The 15,825-nt window shown below is 42.4% G+C and overlaps 1 protein-coding gene across 3 annotated transcripts in view; it reads left to right on the top strand.

The window, feature by feature from the left end:
- LYN (LYN proto-oncogene, Src family tyrosine kinase) overlaps nucleotides 1-6,941 on the top strand; it is a 96,965-nt gene extending 90,024 nt beyond the window's left edge. For all 3 annotated transcript variants that reach the window (XM_070392825.1, XM_070392827.1, XM_070392826.1), the window contains exons 12-13: nucleotides 1,738-1,869; nucleotides 5,542-6,941. In XM_070392825.1, coding sequence (XP_070248926.1) covers nucleotides 1,738-1,869; nucleotides 5,542-5,744 — 335 coding nt within the window. In that variant the 3' untranslated portion in view covers nucleotides 5,745-6,941. The remainder of the gene's footprint in view (nucleotides 1-1,737; nucleotides 1,870-5,541) is intronic.
- The last annotated feature ends 8,884 nt before the right edge of the window (nucleotides 6,942-15,825 follow it).

Here is a 15,825-nt window from a genome sequence, read left to right as displayed (position 1 = left end):
TTACAATAATGCTATGTGATGATGATGATGATGTCATGGTGATGGTGATTTCTGCCTTATAGATGAGGAAGCCAAGAGGTCCAGCAGCTTCTGAGGCCCCACAGTAAGTGGTAGAGCCAGGTTTCAAACCCAGGAGATCTAGCTTTAAAATACATGAGCTAGAATTTATTCCACTGGTTTTGTTGAATTCCACAGGCCTAGAGTCTCATGAAAATAACTGTTCTCATGAATGAGACAGGTGGCTTGGCGCAGAGAGCTCGGGTTCTAGAATCAAACAGTAATGCAGTTTACCTTTCATTGGTATTCACCTGTGCCAATCACACAGCTCAACTGGGGAGGTTCAGTTGTTTCCTCATTTTACAGATGGAAGTGCCAGGAAGGTACAAAGGCAGTAGTGATTTGCGAGCGTCATAGCACACTGGAATCAGCAGAAATCTGATTCAAACCCCAGCCAAGGCCGACCCCCCCTTCCCCCCCTCCCCCGCCCCACACCTGGACTGCTGCCCCAAGGGCGGGGGGTGGGGAGTTTAAGTGAGTGCACCACACACAGGAGCTGCTCTGTGAGGCTTTCTTCTGCCCTTTTTATTCTTATTCTGATTTCCAATTTTGGTCTGACACCACAAAAAAATTATAAAGCAAAAGACATCAAAAGGCAAACATGTTTTTAAAAATTTTTAATTGTTGATAGAAACCCCTAGCCTGAGCCCCTACCTTCCTCAAGGTGACCTGAAGGTCCTCGGGCCAGGTTTGCCTCTCAGGTGACCTGGTGGCGAGGTGTCCCTTAGCCTCACCAGCTTCTGATGAGAAGCCTAGCATCACCACTGTCCCGTTCAGGGCAGATTATCATCCTACCGATTTCTAAAAGCCTAATAATGTTTGGTTCCATCAAAGGAAAACATGAGGCATAAAGACTGGAGTAGCATCTGAAGTTCCTTTTGGTACAGGCTTAAGAGCTTTATCCACAGGAACATGTAACATCAAGATGTATTTATATTCCATATAAACATAGTTTGGGGCAATTATTAGAGAAAATGTAAACACTAAAGATATATTCAGGGTGGGGCAAAAGTAGGTTTACAGTTGTTCATGTGGAAAAATAATATAATAAATAATAAATAACTGTGTTTCACATACTCACAACTGTAAACCTACTTTTGCCCCACCCTGTATATGTTTAGAGGCCGTTGTTGAGAGGCAAAGGAACAAGCTAAGAAGAAATGCCTTTACGTTCTGCGGCGCGTGCGTGTGTGGTTAAGGTGGGCTGGTTAGGATATCTCTGGGAGGAGACACAAGAAACTTTACTTCTTCACAGGGAAATGCCCAAATGGGAAACAGCCGAAACCGGTTTGGCTCAGTGGATAGAGCGTTGGCCTGCGGACTGAAGGGTCCCGGGTTCGATTCCAGTCAAGGGCATGTACCTGGGTTGCAGGCACATCCCTAGTGGGAAATGTGCAGCTGATCGATGTTTCTCTCTCATCGATGTTTCTAACTCTCTATCTCTCTCCCTTCCTCTCTATAAGAAATCAGTAAAATATATTAAAAAAAAAAAACACAAACAAATGGGAAACAGAGGAGGGAGGCCAACATTTTAAGTAGAACATTTTGTATCATCTCTATTTTGTACCTATTCAATATATATAATTTTCTCAAGAGAAGGAAATTATGAGGGTCACATGGCCGTGACCTTTTTGTGTCAGCTCAGAGGCCCAAGTAAGACGCCTGTGTCTTCTCTCTTAGGTGCTAAATTCCCCATCAAGTGGACCGCTCCAGAAGCAATCAACTTTGGATGTTTCACTATTAAGTCTGATGTGTGGTCCTTTGGAATTCTCCTGTATGAAATCGTCACCTATGGGAAAATTCCTTATCCAGGTATCCTTCATTTACTTTTTTCCACTCAAGTGGTACATATGACAAAAAGGCCTAAGGCAGACCTGGCCGGTGTGTGGCTCAGTTGAGCATCAACCTATGAACCAGGAGGTCACGGAGCACCTGCCAGGCGGTCTCTAGGTACAGTCCTGTCTGCGGCCACCCTCCTCACCCTGCATGTGTGATAACTGTGTGGAGCCTCCCAGGTGCAATTGATGGGATGACACGTCTTGCTGTCCCTTTCTGGTAGGAACTGTAGTTTCACGTTCCTCCTCTTGGCTCAGACCACTTCTGCCTCTGGCTGACAGGTGTCTCCTGGTTCACCCAAGATAGACTTTAAGTTTCTGTTTCTTGTTCTTTTGAGGGAGGGATAAATTAAAGAGGAAAAAAGGAGATGAAGCCAATGGTCCTTAACTTCACTATCTTAAAAGCGAAACTGTAATAATACTTATATGTGAATTTCTAAAGAAACTAGAGGGGATTTTGTGGTTGGGGTTTTGTTTTGCTTTGCTCTTATTAAGAGAAAGGAGGTTCGAAAAATGACAAAGTTTTCTGAAGCATCTTGTCTTTTCTGGCCGTTTCTTACCAGATATGTGCAGCATCTCGGTGCCCAATGTGAATCAGAGCCAGGAAACACATCCTGCTGCAAATAATGCCCACCCGGGTCGCAGCAGTGCTCAGGAAAAACTCCTTTGCCCTTTTGGAAACATTATTGGGTGGGAGACTGTGGTCCTGTGGTAGCTGGTACTTCTTCCCTCTCACACACAGAGAGGGCCCCTTAGTCTTTAAAGATGTCACCGTTGCTGGAGCTGCTGGGCTCCCATCTCCTGTCGCTAACCCCCTATTCCTTTCTAATCTCTACTCTGCAGCATTTTTCTCCTTCCTATGCTCCTTTGTCAACCTTTAGTCTCTGCTAATTCCGACCTACTCCAGATATCACTTCCTGCTCCCACCCACTTCCCTATCCTGGGGGCATCTTCCCCACTGGGCTGTGTGCCATTTGAGGACAAGCCTCTGTCATCATCTTCTTTTTATGTCTCAGAGTTTAGTGCTTGAAAGTGCTTGCCTTTTAAGATCACCAGCCAACGGGTGTTTGCTGTCTTTGACCTAACAACACACTAATTCATTGATGGCGAACCAATGACATGCGTGTCAGAGGTGACACGCGAACTCATTTTTTTGGTTGATTTTTCTTTGTTAAATGGCATTTAAATATATAAAATAAATATCAAAAATATGTCTTTGTTTTACTATGGTTGCAAATATCAAAAAATTTCTATATGTGACACGGCACCAGAGTTAAGTTAGGATTTTTCAAAATGCTGACACACCGAGCTCAAAAGGTTCGCCATCACTTGTCTAATTACCAAGTATCAGCTTGACTCTTAGGGTCTGGTGGAGGTCTCCTTCCCACTCTTTCTTTCTTCCGTAAGACTCATCATTCAATTGCTTTATTTTGTTTATTGGTTTACTTGTGCATAAAAAGATAGACTCCAGATTTCTATTCCTCTTATCAAGTCAAATCACCCAGCAGGATGGAGCATGCCTGGCTTTTTCTGCATCGTTGAGAGAGTTCTTCAGCATTAGGAGAATTCATGAGAACAGGGAAGAACAGTCTGCGGTGGGGTTAGGGGCCCACTTCTGTGGACACAGTCTGACCTTTATGCCATTGGAGGTTCTCCGGGAAGGAAGTGAAAGATATTTCTAACCAAGTTTACAGGTCCAGCTGCTTTCCTATCATCCTGCATTTTAGTCCTCCCACCAGGATCCCTGACTGACACCCAACCCCCATGTAGAAGTAAACACAGAGATTTCCCCTGAAAGTTATTCAAGTGAGCTTGGCTAGTTTCAAGAGCCAACGCAGTGCCAAAGCCACACACAGAAGAACCCCAAGTAAAGAAAATGATGCAGATTGGCCCCTTGGCTTCAAGCAATGAGAATGTTCCAGTTAGAACATTCCAGTTACACAAATATTTGAAGATGGTATTTCAGAAATTGACATGAGAAAAAATAATTCACCATCTAAACAACCAAATGGGTGGTGACCCATAATTTGGAAAACACTGCTTAGAGACTAAATTCAAAAGAAGATTGTGTCCCAGATCTAATAAAAGACTGTTCTCCTAATTTTCTAGCTAACTTTTAGTCTTCCCAGTGACCACTAGTGGTAAAAGCTATGGCTGTGGGAAGGAGAGAGCTGTGGAAGGGAAATTGGTTGTGATGAATGGAGTTCTGCATAGGCCAGGCAGTGTGCATATTCTGCATGAAAATATTCTGCATGGAACACGGCTCCTCTCTAGAGGAGTTCATTGCTCTGCAGAATAAGGTACACACAAAGCAGGCAAAACACACAGATTGGGTACATGATGTAACCCAAACCGCTACATGAGCTCTGTCCTCTGTCCCAGTTTTAATAATGGAAGAAAATGTTATAAAAAAGATTTTTTTCCCTTAAAACTATTTCCAATAACAAAGATTGGAAGTTCAGTTTCTGAACTGTTGTAAGACATTTGACCATATTAAAAGCCATCCTCCAGCCCTGACCGGTTTAGCTCAGTGGTTAGAGTGTCGGCCTGCGGACTGCAGGGTCCCGGGTTCGATTCCGGTCGGGGGCATGTACCTTGGTTGCGGGCACATCCCCAACAGGGAGTCGTGTAGGAGGCAGCTGATCGATGTTTCTCTCTCATCGATGTTTCTGACTCTATCCCTCTCCCTTCCTCTCTGTAAAAAATCAATAAAATATATATTTTAAAAAAATAAAATAAAAGCCATCCTCCATTCTCACTCCTCTCAGAGCTCAGTAAATGAACACCTAGTTCCCTCACAGGGTATGAGAATACACACATTCCAGATAATTTGGACATAATCAGTTGGCTTAGCTGACTTCAGGATCCTGACTTCTTTAAGCAAACTTACAATGAAAAGCTGATTTTTAGAAATATTGGTATGAGGTCATGTATGTGCAAATGATTTTTATGATGTATTACAGGTAGACGCTGAAAAAAATACAAAAGAAATTAGGATTGAGGATTAGGGCTTGAGTAGTTCATTTCAAAAGGTCAGGCAAGCCCAATATCCTTTTGTCGTGAAAGAGAACTTGCTTTGTCTTCTACTTACCACATTTGCCTGTTTTCCCTTTGGCAAAATTAAAGCTGTCTTGATCGTCTTTATACTAAAATTGATATTCTTTAGTTGCCTGCGGAAATTTTCTCAACCTTCATATCAGTTGCTTAGGGTATCCATACCAGTGCCACAGTCTGAGATCAAGGTGTGGGCAGGTTTGGTTTCTCCTGTGGCTTCTCCTTGGTCATAGATGGCCACCTTCACACTGTCCTCACACGGCCTCTCCTCTGTGCACACACATCCCCAGCGTCTCTCTGTGTCCCGCTCTCTTTTTGTAAGGACACCAGTTGCCATTGGTTTGGGCCCACTCTAAAGGCCTCATTTGAATTTGATGACCTCCTTAAAGGCCTTATTTCTACATACAGTCACATTCCGAGGTATTGTGGGCTAGGATCCCAACATACACATTTGCAAGGGGCATGGTTCGTCCCCTCACAGCCTCTAGAACTGGCTTCAGTAATGGATGTGGGATGTGGGTAGCAAGGCCACTGCAGTGCTTACTCCTCAGTCAGGTTTCTAAATGGTCTGGCATTTTTTGTGTGTTTGTTTTAGGGAGAACGAATGCGGACGTGATGACCGCGCTGTCACAGGGCTACAGGATGCCCCGCATGGAGAACTGCCCAGACGAGCTCTACGAGATCATGAAAATGTGCTGGAAAGAAAAGGCAGAAGAGAGGCCCACGTTTGATTACTTGCAGAGCGTCCTGGATGACTTCTACACCGCCACGGAAGGCCAGTATCAGCAGCAGCCTTAGAACACAGGAAGCCCTGGAGCCCCCGGCCGGCAGCTGCCTGGTGCACTGGTCCTCATGTGCTGAGGTCATCAGCCATCCCTGCTTCCTGGAGTGAGGCTCCATTACTCAGGAAGACACACGCCCTACGTGGAAAAGTGTCCTCTTCTCACAGGCTGATGCCCCCGGCTCTGCCCCTGGGCCTGCTCCCAGATGGCCATCCTGCTTTGCCGGACCAACGTCGGAATACAGCCCGCTGGGAAGAAAACACCGGCTCTGCCCCAGACGCACCCACTTTGGCCTCTCGTTTACAATTGGATGTGCGACTCCAAGGTTCAGAGGCCGTTTCGCTCAACCCCACCCAGTAGCAGAACTAAGCTCACCTATCAAAGTAAAATAACCCGATGCCTATCGTGGCACGTGTTTGTATGTTCTCTATGCTTTGGCTTCTCTGTTTAAACGTTACTAATCCAACCTGTTAGGTTTTCCCGTGAAGTCAGAAGCTTCAGCGCCTTTCCCAGATTTCCGTGATCACCCCTCCCCCTAAATCTGAGACTGTTCAACATTTCCGTCTGTGGAGACTGCCCAGACCCCCAGATAGGAAGCAGCCACGCTTTTCTGGTCTCTTTCCTGTAGAAGTGTCATTTGTGAGTCACGCCAAGCTGCTGAGTGAAGGGACGTGGGCCTCATCGACTGCCGGGCCTTGCCCAGACCTACCAGGACTACCTTAAGAAGGACTGTTTTTAAACGGTCCAGCTTTTCAATTCCACAACTTCCTATATACAGACTTTCATTGACAGTGTAGTTTGGAAGAACAATGCAATTCTAATCTCCGCAGAACTGTATAGAGCCTTATAAGACATAGGAATTTCCTTTATTGCTTCAAATGATTTGAACATTATTTTAATGATCAAATATTAATGTTAGTTTTACTCAAAGTAAAAACTCCATGTTTGGGGGCTATGTTATGATTCAGCAATTTTCTAAATGGTGTAAGATGTGTGTGAGTCTATTTATACAGAATATGAAGGAAATGAACGACTGGGGAGGCGCCGATGAGTCACTGTAGCAAGGGATACAGGAGGTTTTGTTTACTAAATTTTTCTTACTACTGTAAGCTTTGAATGGAAAATGCTGTGTCACATGTTTCACTTATGCTGTCCTGTATATACCTAATATTTCTATTTTTGATTTTATTTTAATACACCTGGTCCAATAACATCTCAAGCTTTTTACTTGTGTCCAAGATTTTCAACTATTGTCCGTGTAAAAATGAGTACCAGTTGCGGGGGGAAATGAGAGGTGATTCCATACGGTTACATGGTTTAAAAGACTTGTGCAAGTTCTGCCTCCATCCTTTGAGCAAATTCAGAATGGAGAACTGAAAGGGATGCCTGAACATCCTTTATGGGGCCAAGTAGGGTTTGTTTTCAACTAGGCTTAGCAGGCACCATTAAAATCTCACCTTGGCTAGACCTTGGGTACCTAGGGGAAGGGATAAAATATCCTACTTTTACCTAACTTTTATCTTCTTTTCCTGTGTGATTTTTTAAAATGTCCTTTCTAAAATATTCTTCAAGTCTTGATTCGAAAGTGCCACATTCACAAGGATAGATTATCATCCTGGAATCTCTGCACAGCTAATCACTTGATTGACAGTGGTGCACCCATCTGTTCCCATCTTCTTTCCCAGTCACACGCATGGCCCAACATATTATGTGGAGAGAAGGTGTAAAGCATTTCTAAAGCAGAAAGAAGTCTCTAGAATGACTAAATGTATCTTCACCTGGTTTTCCTTCTCTCAATTCTGCTTCCTTTGGACATTTTTACATTCAGCTCAGTCAAGTGTGTGGTCCCTTCCTCAGGTGTCTCCAGCAGTTCGGGCCACGTCACTCACTTCCGGCACGTGCTCCGGCCACAGAGTGCTCAGTGGTCAGCACGCACGGCCTCCTCCTTTGGCAGTGGGATTCCACCCTCCCCGTGGCTGACAGGCAGAACGAGGGGCTGAGTAGGTTTTGTATAATCTTAGGGTCTCCAGGGGTGTGCAGGATGGTTTACATCATCACAGCTCAGGTCACGAAGCACCTGAAAGATAGAATGCCTGCTCCCCAAGATCCTGACTCCACTCGCTGTTCAGCAGGGAGGGCGGCCTGGCATGACACTAGAAAAGTGTCCCCCCTGAATATAATGTTTTCTCAGGCTTGAGAGCCACTCCTCTAAGCTTTGACCCTTTTTGCAAAGTTATCTTTTCAAAAGAAGACCAGCCTTCTCTTTCCTCAGATGGTTTGGTTTCCCAAGGGGGGAACAGAGGAAGAGGGAGAAAATGTTTTACCTTTTTCCTTTCTTATGAGCTTGAGGCTCACGGAACTTAAAGTAAAACTTAGAAGCTTCCCACTGGTATCTTTAGTAGAAAGGGACACTGACTAGGTGCCAACGCAGCCCTCCAAGCATGCCTCCCTGGATTCTGCCAGAATCTACCAGAGAGGCACACTGCCCAGGCCTTCTTTTAGGGGAGGTTCTACACCTCGGGAGCCTTGACTCCTGTCCCAAAGTGCACAAGAGGTCAGTAGAAGGAGGATAGGTCAAGGGCACCAAGATGTAAGTATCAACTCATTTCCAATTTTGCCTGTGGTAATGGCTTTCTTTTGATCTCTCCCTTCGCTCAACCAACTACATCTGGGGCAGTAGCTTCCAAAAGGTACTCAGTTCTGAAACACCAGCGTCTTGATACAGTCAACTGACTTAAAACATATGCACAGCCATAACCGGTTTGGCTCAGTGGATAGAGCGTCGGCCTGCGGACTGAAAGGTCCCAGGTTCAATTCCTGTCAAGGGCATGTACTTTGGTTGCGGGCACATTCCCAGTAGTGGTTGTGCAGGAGGCGGCTGATGGATGTTTCTCTCTCATCCATGTTTCTAACTCTCTATCCCCTTCTCTTCCTCTCTGTAAAAAATCAATAAAATATATTTTGGGGGAAAAAAAATAACAACAACATATGCCCACCCTGTGGCTTATCTAGCCCTTATGATTTGACTGCCTCGTTCCACAACCAACCCATTGCTTGCGTTCTCGGCCACAGGCACCTCTCACCACCAGCCAGCCTTCCCCTCAGGAACATCATCTTCTGCTTCTGCCTTGTGGAATGGAGACTTCAGTTCTATGTCCCCTACATTTTGACTAAGAAGTTTTTAGATTAAGTGGAGATGAGACTTGCCTTCTTCCTGATGGGAATGTGATTAGAAACACACAAAGATACACGCCCACCGCTTTCTCAGTGCTCCCTTTTGTGTTCTGGCACTTTTATAACATGACCTCTCACTCAGCTAACAATCCCTGAAGGTCTGGCAGGTACTAGCACTAGTCCACAGCTGAACAGTCAGGTGCATTTAAGGCCACAGAAGGGATAGATTTGTTTCATATTATTTCCCTGTAAAATGAAGCAAATGAAGTACTTTTCTAGTGGTATCTCCCTGGCTTCAGTGGGTATTCCAGGCGGGCAAAGGAATTACTTATAAAATGCTCCACTGGAGTCCACGTAAGGGTTCAAGCCCAGCATCAGTGTAAAAAATTTTCAGATTGGGATAAGAGATCAACCGAAGGACTTGTATGCATGTATATAAGCATAACCAATGGACATAAGACACTGGGGGGGTAGGGGAGGCCAGGGGATTATCAAGGGCGGGGAAAAAAGGAGACATATGTAATACTCTTTGTAATACTTTAAGCAATAAAACAATTTAAAGTCTCAAAAAAATCTTAAAAAAATTTTTTCAGATTGTTTTCTTGTTCTGAAATATGCATCTACCTTTGGTGCTGGCAATAAAGCCACCTTTGATTCCACGTGAGGGGAAATTTCTTGTAAGCAATTTTATTTTTATAAAAAAAAAGTCGTGCATGCATTCATCATAAATTGGTTTTAAAAAAACAATTTATACAGAATATACTGTTGAATAAAATGCTTTGATAACATTCATGCTCCATTTTCTAACATGAAGATATATTAAACTGATAAAATTTTATCCCAGAAAGTTCTAATCTGATAGATGTATAGGAAGAAAGCCTTCCAATTTAATTTTTGTGTTCTTATGAATCTAAATGCTTCAGAAAGGAGTGAGTGCCAAAAATGTCACAGGATTCTCAAGATGGCCACCATGTAATCTTGGATACATCCCTTAAATGTGAAAGTATTGGGGCAATCTTGGTGGCCTTCATCTCTAGGTCCTTGGAAAGCTATTAGAAATCATCTGAATTGGCCAATGTGCAATATCAACACAGAACTTCTAGAATCAAAGGTGGCTTTATTGCCAGTACCAAAGGTAGATGCCTATTTCAGAACAAGAAAACAATCTGAAAATTTTTTACACTGATGCTGGGCTTGGACCCTTAATTGATCATCGGTTACCCTTAGGGCCAGATGTGTTTTTGATTTCAGGTTTGTGTGTGTGTGTGTTGTTGTTTAACTTAAAAGGTAAATACAAGGAGTATTAACTGAATATTTGGTAGTGAACACTGGAGGGGGAATTATGCAATACACTGAAGATATTTATAGGCCAATTTTAGCCAATTAGAAAGGAAAGATTAACAGAACTACATAGAACATGTTAAGTGACATATATGTAATAAAGTGAGATAATATCTATGATACATTCTTAAATAGAAATAATCAGAATATAAAATTATTTACAAAGAATGATTAGACCTATTTTTTTTAAGTCATAAAGAAAAAAGAAAGCACCTCAAGAGAGCACACTCAAATCTTAACAAAAATTGAACTGGGATAGTTTTCATCTATCTTTCAATTTCTGTCATTACATATTACTTTAATAATGGAATAGAAGAGTGCTCACAGAATAATGGAACTAAATTCTCTTTGTAGACTGAACAAAATCAATTAAAATAAACAAGTTGGGTTTTTAAAAATTAAACACACCACATTGATGGGGCCTATGTCAAAGTAACACAGGATCCAACTGAAAGTTTTCCCAAAAGCCAAAACTGGAACAATTTGAGTAACAAAATAAGTAAATTAATATTGGATTATAAACCAGAGCATGAAAAAAAAAATTCATGCGCCCTAACCGGTTTGGCTCAGTGGATAGAGAGTCAGCCTGCAGACTCAAGGGTCCCAGGTTCGATTCCGGTCAAGGGCATGTACCTTGGTTGTGAGCACATCCCCAGTAGGGAGTGTGCAGGAGGCAGCTGATTGATGTTTCTAACTCGCTATCCCTCTCCCTTCCTCTCTGTAAAAAAATCAATAAAATATATTTTTTAAAAAATTCATAAGCCCTAACCGGTTTGGCTCAGTGGATAGAGCGTTGGCCTGTGGACTCAGGGGTCCCGGGTTCAATTCCAGTCAAGGGCATGTACCTTGTTTGCGGGCACATCCCCAGTGGGGGATGTGCAGGAGGCAGCTGATCGATGTTTCTCTCTCATTGATGTTTCTAACTCTCTATCCCTCTCCCTTCCTCTCTGTAAAAAATCAATAAAATATATTTTTAAAAAATTCATGAATCCACACTGGTATAAATAGTTACATAAATAAATAAATAGAGAAGAGAAAATTTTCCCATGCAGAGTAAGTCCAAATAATTTATGTACTTTGCCTTCAAAGAGGTGAAGCATAACACCCCACTCAAGTGTGCCCTGCGCACATGGACTTTCTCCCAGAGAGTTTGCAGTCAGGCAAGAGGGGGAAGGTAAACTTATTGTGGAAAAGCCCGACAAGCACCCCCTCAGCCAGGTGGTCAAAGCCAAATCAGCAGTGATTGGTCCTATTGACAGTGTGTACCCTTGATACGACACGATGAAATGGCATTTTACCTCTGGTCTTTCTCCCCCAAATCCATAGCCCCAGTCTACTCACTAGAAAAACATCAGACACATTTCAACGGAGGGGCATCTTCCAATATACCCAACCAGTAACCTTCCAAGCCATCACGTTCATCAAAATCAAAGACAGTCTGAGATTCTGCCACAGCAAGAGCAACAACCTAAGGAGACATAATGGCTAAATGCAAAGTGGTGATCTGGATGCGATCTTGGGACAGAAAAGGGACATTTGGTTAAGACGAAGGAAATCTGAATAAAGTGTGGACTTGACTTAATAATAACATGTCAATATCAGTTCATCAGTTGTGACAAATGCACCATACTAATGTAGGATGTTGGTAACAGGGGTAACTGGATGCAAGGCCAATGAGAACTTGCTGAACTGTCCTTGAAATTTTTCTGTAAACCTAAAACTTTTCTAAAAGTAAAGTTTACTAGCAACAACAAAAAAGATAAACAAGTTTGTTCTTGGTACCAGGAAGCCATAGTTACTCTCCTGGCATTCACCTTTATCCAACATCTCAGTTACATTATTTAAGAAGTCCATCTTTTTTTCCATTGTAGATCCTAATTCATAAAGTTAAAACTTCATTAAGAACAAGAAGTGAACAGAATGTTTTTATCTGACTTCTGAAAAACACAAAGTAACAACCCAACCCATACAATAAGCCTTACGGTTGGTAGTTAATTCCAGTCAAATACCTCAGGGGACAGCGCCATCTAGTGTTCTATCATGAAATGAACCAATGGTGGTTTCAGTTACTTCTCTTACCCTCTATCCTTTCTAGATGCGATCTTGGAACAGAAAAAGGACATTTGGTTGAAACTTAAATTCTACTTCAAAACTGGAAAAAAAGAAAGGGAAACATATCTTCTCCCCACCGCCAAGAAAGTACTCATAATCTCAAATGACTTGAGCAAGCAAGTGGAAATAACTTGGTTTCATTTACAACTTTAGCCTAGAATCTGTTTATAAAATGCCTACTTTATGTTCAAAATTTCAGTCCAAAACTAATATGCATGAGATTTCATCAGAAACACAAACTTACAAAAAAGTGTAATAATATCATCACTTTTTAAAATTTACAAAATAAACCTTATAAAACAGCAGATCTCAATTCTAAGTGTAGGTTTCAGAAACTGCAAAGCTAAAAAATAAATATAAAAAAACCCAAAACAAAACAAAAAAAATGTTCCTGGCAAAAAAAAAAGAAAGAAACTGCAAAGCTATACATTAATATTGTGTTATTTAACTTTAACCCAACACTTTACATATAGTTCCCTTGCTTAATAAGTTTATGCTTATTTTAATATCATTATGTTATTCATAAACTTATACATTTAGTAGAATAAACAGTGAAAGAGGAAAGCATGAGCCCAATTAAGGTCTAAAATTACTCAAGTGAAAAACAATGAAATGATTAGTTAACATATATTGTTTTTGAACAAGCATGACTTTTAAAAATATGTCATAAAAGAAAAGAAACACAGCTGCAATAACTGGCACCTTCCAATTGCAAATAACCAAAGTAGCAGCTTGCCTACAGTACAAAGGCCCAAAAGTTACTTTCCCCAAATGTCCTCTGTGATTGGCATATAGAATACGTGGGACAAAGAGAAACACTCCAGCTCTGGCCGGTCCAGTTGGTTGGAGCATCGTCTCGTACACCAAACTGTGCACGTTCCATCCCTGGTCAGGGCCCATAAAGAAGGCAACCAATCGATGTTCCTCTCTCTCTCTCTCTCTCTCTCTCTCTCTCTCTCTCTTACCCAAGTCAATAAAAAACATCCTTGGGTGAGGATTAAAACAATAGTACTCCAGTTATCCTAGTAGTTCCCACTTAGCTGTGGTTTTGCTTTCCTTGGTTTTAGTTATCCATAGTCAACTGCAGTCTAAAAATATATGAAAAAGTCCAGAAATGAATAATTCATAAGTTTTAAATTGCACGCAGTTCTGAGTGGCATGATGAAATCTCACATTATCTTGCTCTGTCCAGCTTTGGACATGAAGCATCCCTTTGTCCAGCATCTCCGTGCTACATATGCTCCCTGCCTGCCTGCCTGATAGTCGCTCAGTTATCAAATTGACTATCCAGGCATGGCAGTGCTTGTGTTCAAGTCACCCTTATTTTACTTACTAATGGCCCCACATTGCAAGAGTAGTGATGCTGGCAATTTGGCTTTGCCAAAGAGAAGCCACAAAGTGCTTTCTTTACGTGAAAAGGTGAAAGTTCTCAACTAAAGAAAGAAAGCGTATGCTGAGGGTGCTAAGCTCTACAATAAGAATGAATTTTCTATTTGTGAAATTGTGAAGGAAAAAGAAATCTGCGCTACTTCTGCTGTCACAGCTCAAACTGCACAAGTTATGTTGATGGTGCGTGATAGGTGCTTAGTTAAAGATGGAAAAGGCATTACGTTTGTGGGTGGAAGACATGAACAGAAAGCCTGTTCTGATTAATGACATGTTGGGCCAGAAAGCACTGAGCCTATACAAAGACTTCAGCAAGGTGTCCCCTAAAATGAATGATACCATCCACTTACTGCAAGTGAGGGATGATTATAGATTTGGAACTAGGTTTGGACTGAAAAATATAAAAACTACTGGAGAGAGAGAAAGGGAGAGAGAGAACATTCACATAACTGTTTTATGTATTTGTTATAATTGTTCTATTTTATTATTAGTTATTGTTGCTAATTTAGTACTGTGCCTAGTTTATAAATTAAACTTTATCTTAGGTATGCATGTATTAGGGAAAACATGGTATAGTACTATCCAGAGTTTCAGGAATCTACTGGGGGTCTTAGAATGTATCCCCCATACTGTAATTTGAAGAGCCCTTTTGCCCTCTCTGATCACAAAAGCATACTAAGATAGACCCTTGAGGCAATTATCTCCACCACATCTTGGTTTAAGAGGTGCAGCCTTGTATTAAGAAGTCATCTGTCAGTGGGGGTGGGGGGACATCTGTAATACTTTCAACAATAAAAATAAATTTTTTAAAAAAGAAGTCATCTGTCAGATAAGATGGTTTTTTGTTTTTCCAGATGTCACAAAGATTCAGTTGGTAGAGAACTTAAAGGCTCTGATCATTTATCCAGGCTATAATTTATCTTAGTTTTCTTTTCTTTTTTCACACAAAAACCTCTCTTAGGTTTGGGACTTAAAAGTTTTCCTGAACTCAAGCAACTTACTGTCCAACTTAAATGATGATATCTGAGGTATGGTATATCTGCTGACAATTTGCCCCATTTTATTAGTTGATGTGGGGTTTCTTAAGATTTTAAAATTGAGTTTTTAGAGAAAGAGAATGTTTAGAGGGAGGGAGGGAGAGAAACATCAATGTGAGAGAGATATATCGATCGGCTGCCTCCTGCACACCCGCCACTGGGGACAAGTGCAATGGGGAGGAGCTGCCTCCCCCTCCATCCCCCACAGAAATAGAAAAACCAAAACACAGGCGGGAACTTTAAGAGAAGGCGGGGATCTTAGAGGTGCTGGGAAGAATGGCCTTTTGCTGTGCTAAAATGAGGACTGGTGGGTCCTGGGTGAGGAAGACAACATTCATCTCCTAGGCAGCAGGGGAGTGCCAGCTGGGAGAGGTGCCCATCAGGATATGTGTGGGAGCAGCCCCGTGGGCATGCTGGGCAGGGGGCTCCCCTGCCATACCTGTGGGCTCTGTGGGACTCTCCCTCGCTGTCCGTGGAGAGAAAAAGTGGCAGTTGTTACTGGATTTCATTAGTGAAACCTCATCCATAGACTGAGGATGCCGCCCTGTGCCCCACAGGGCTATATTCAGAAGTAAGTGAGCTACTGTGTGTGAAGATGTTTGCACAGTGTCTGACATAGAACAGCCACCCCAAAAAGATTTTTATTTTTCATATCTCAGGAAATGACAGTAAGGATACTTACAAGTAAGAAAGGTTGGGGATCCAATAGGCATATTCCAGGTAGTCGGTGGAGCTCCTGCTAAGTGAAATGTGATTTCGCCCTCTCCCGCCAGGCAACCCAGAGCCCTCGGGCTGTGACATGGGGGACACCTTCTCCTCTCCTGTGCCCGGGGCCCAGGCCAGCTCCCTGAACCCTCTCTTCTTTGTGGAGGCTCTCGAGGATGCTTTCCTCTCAGTGGCAAACCCCCCGAGTCTCTCCTTTGGGCTTTTTATTCTCCAAAACAGGATTCTCTTCAGCTCCCACTTTCTTATAAGGCCCTTTCTACTTAAGAAGCAGACATTATGAAATAAGGCACAAAGTCCTGGTCCTCCAGTGTTCAAATCCCG

Source organism: Myotis yumanensis, unplaced genomic scaffold (assembly GCF_028538775.1).
Source record: "Myotis yumanensis isolate MYYU_CA2020_CCGP unplaced genomic scaffold, mMyoYum1.0.hap1 SCAF_15, whole genome shotgun sequence".
Taxonomy (NCBI): Eukaryota; Metazoa; Chordata; class Mammalia; order Chiroptera; family Vespertilionidae; genus Myotis; species Myotis yumanensis.
This window is presented reverse-complemented; position numbering and strand designations above follow the sequence as displayed.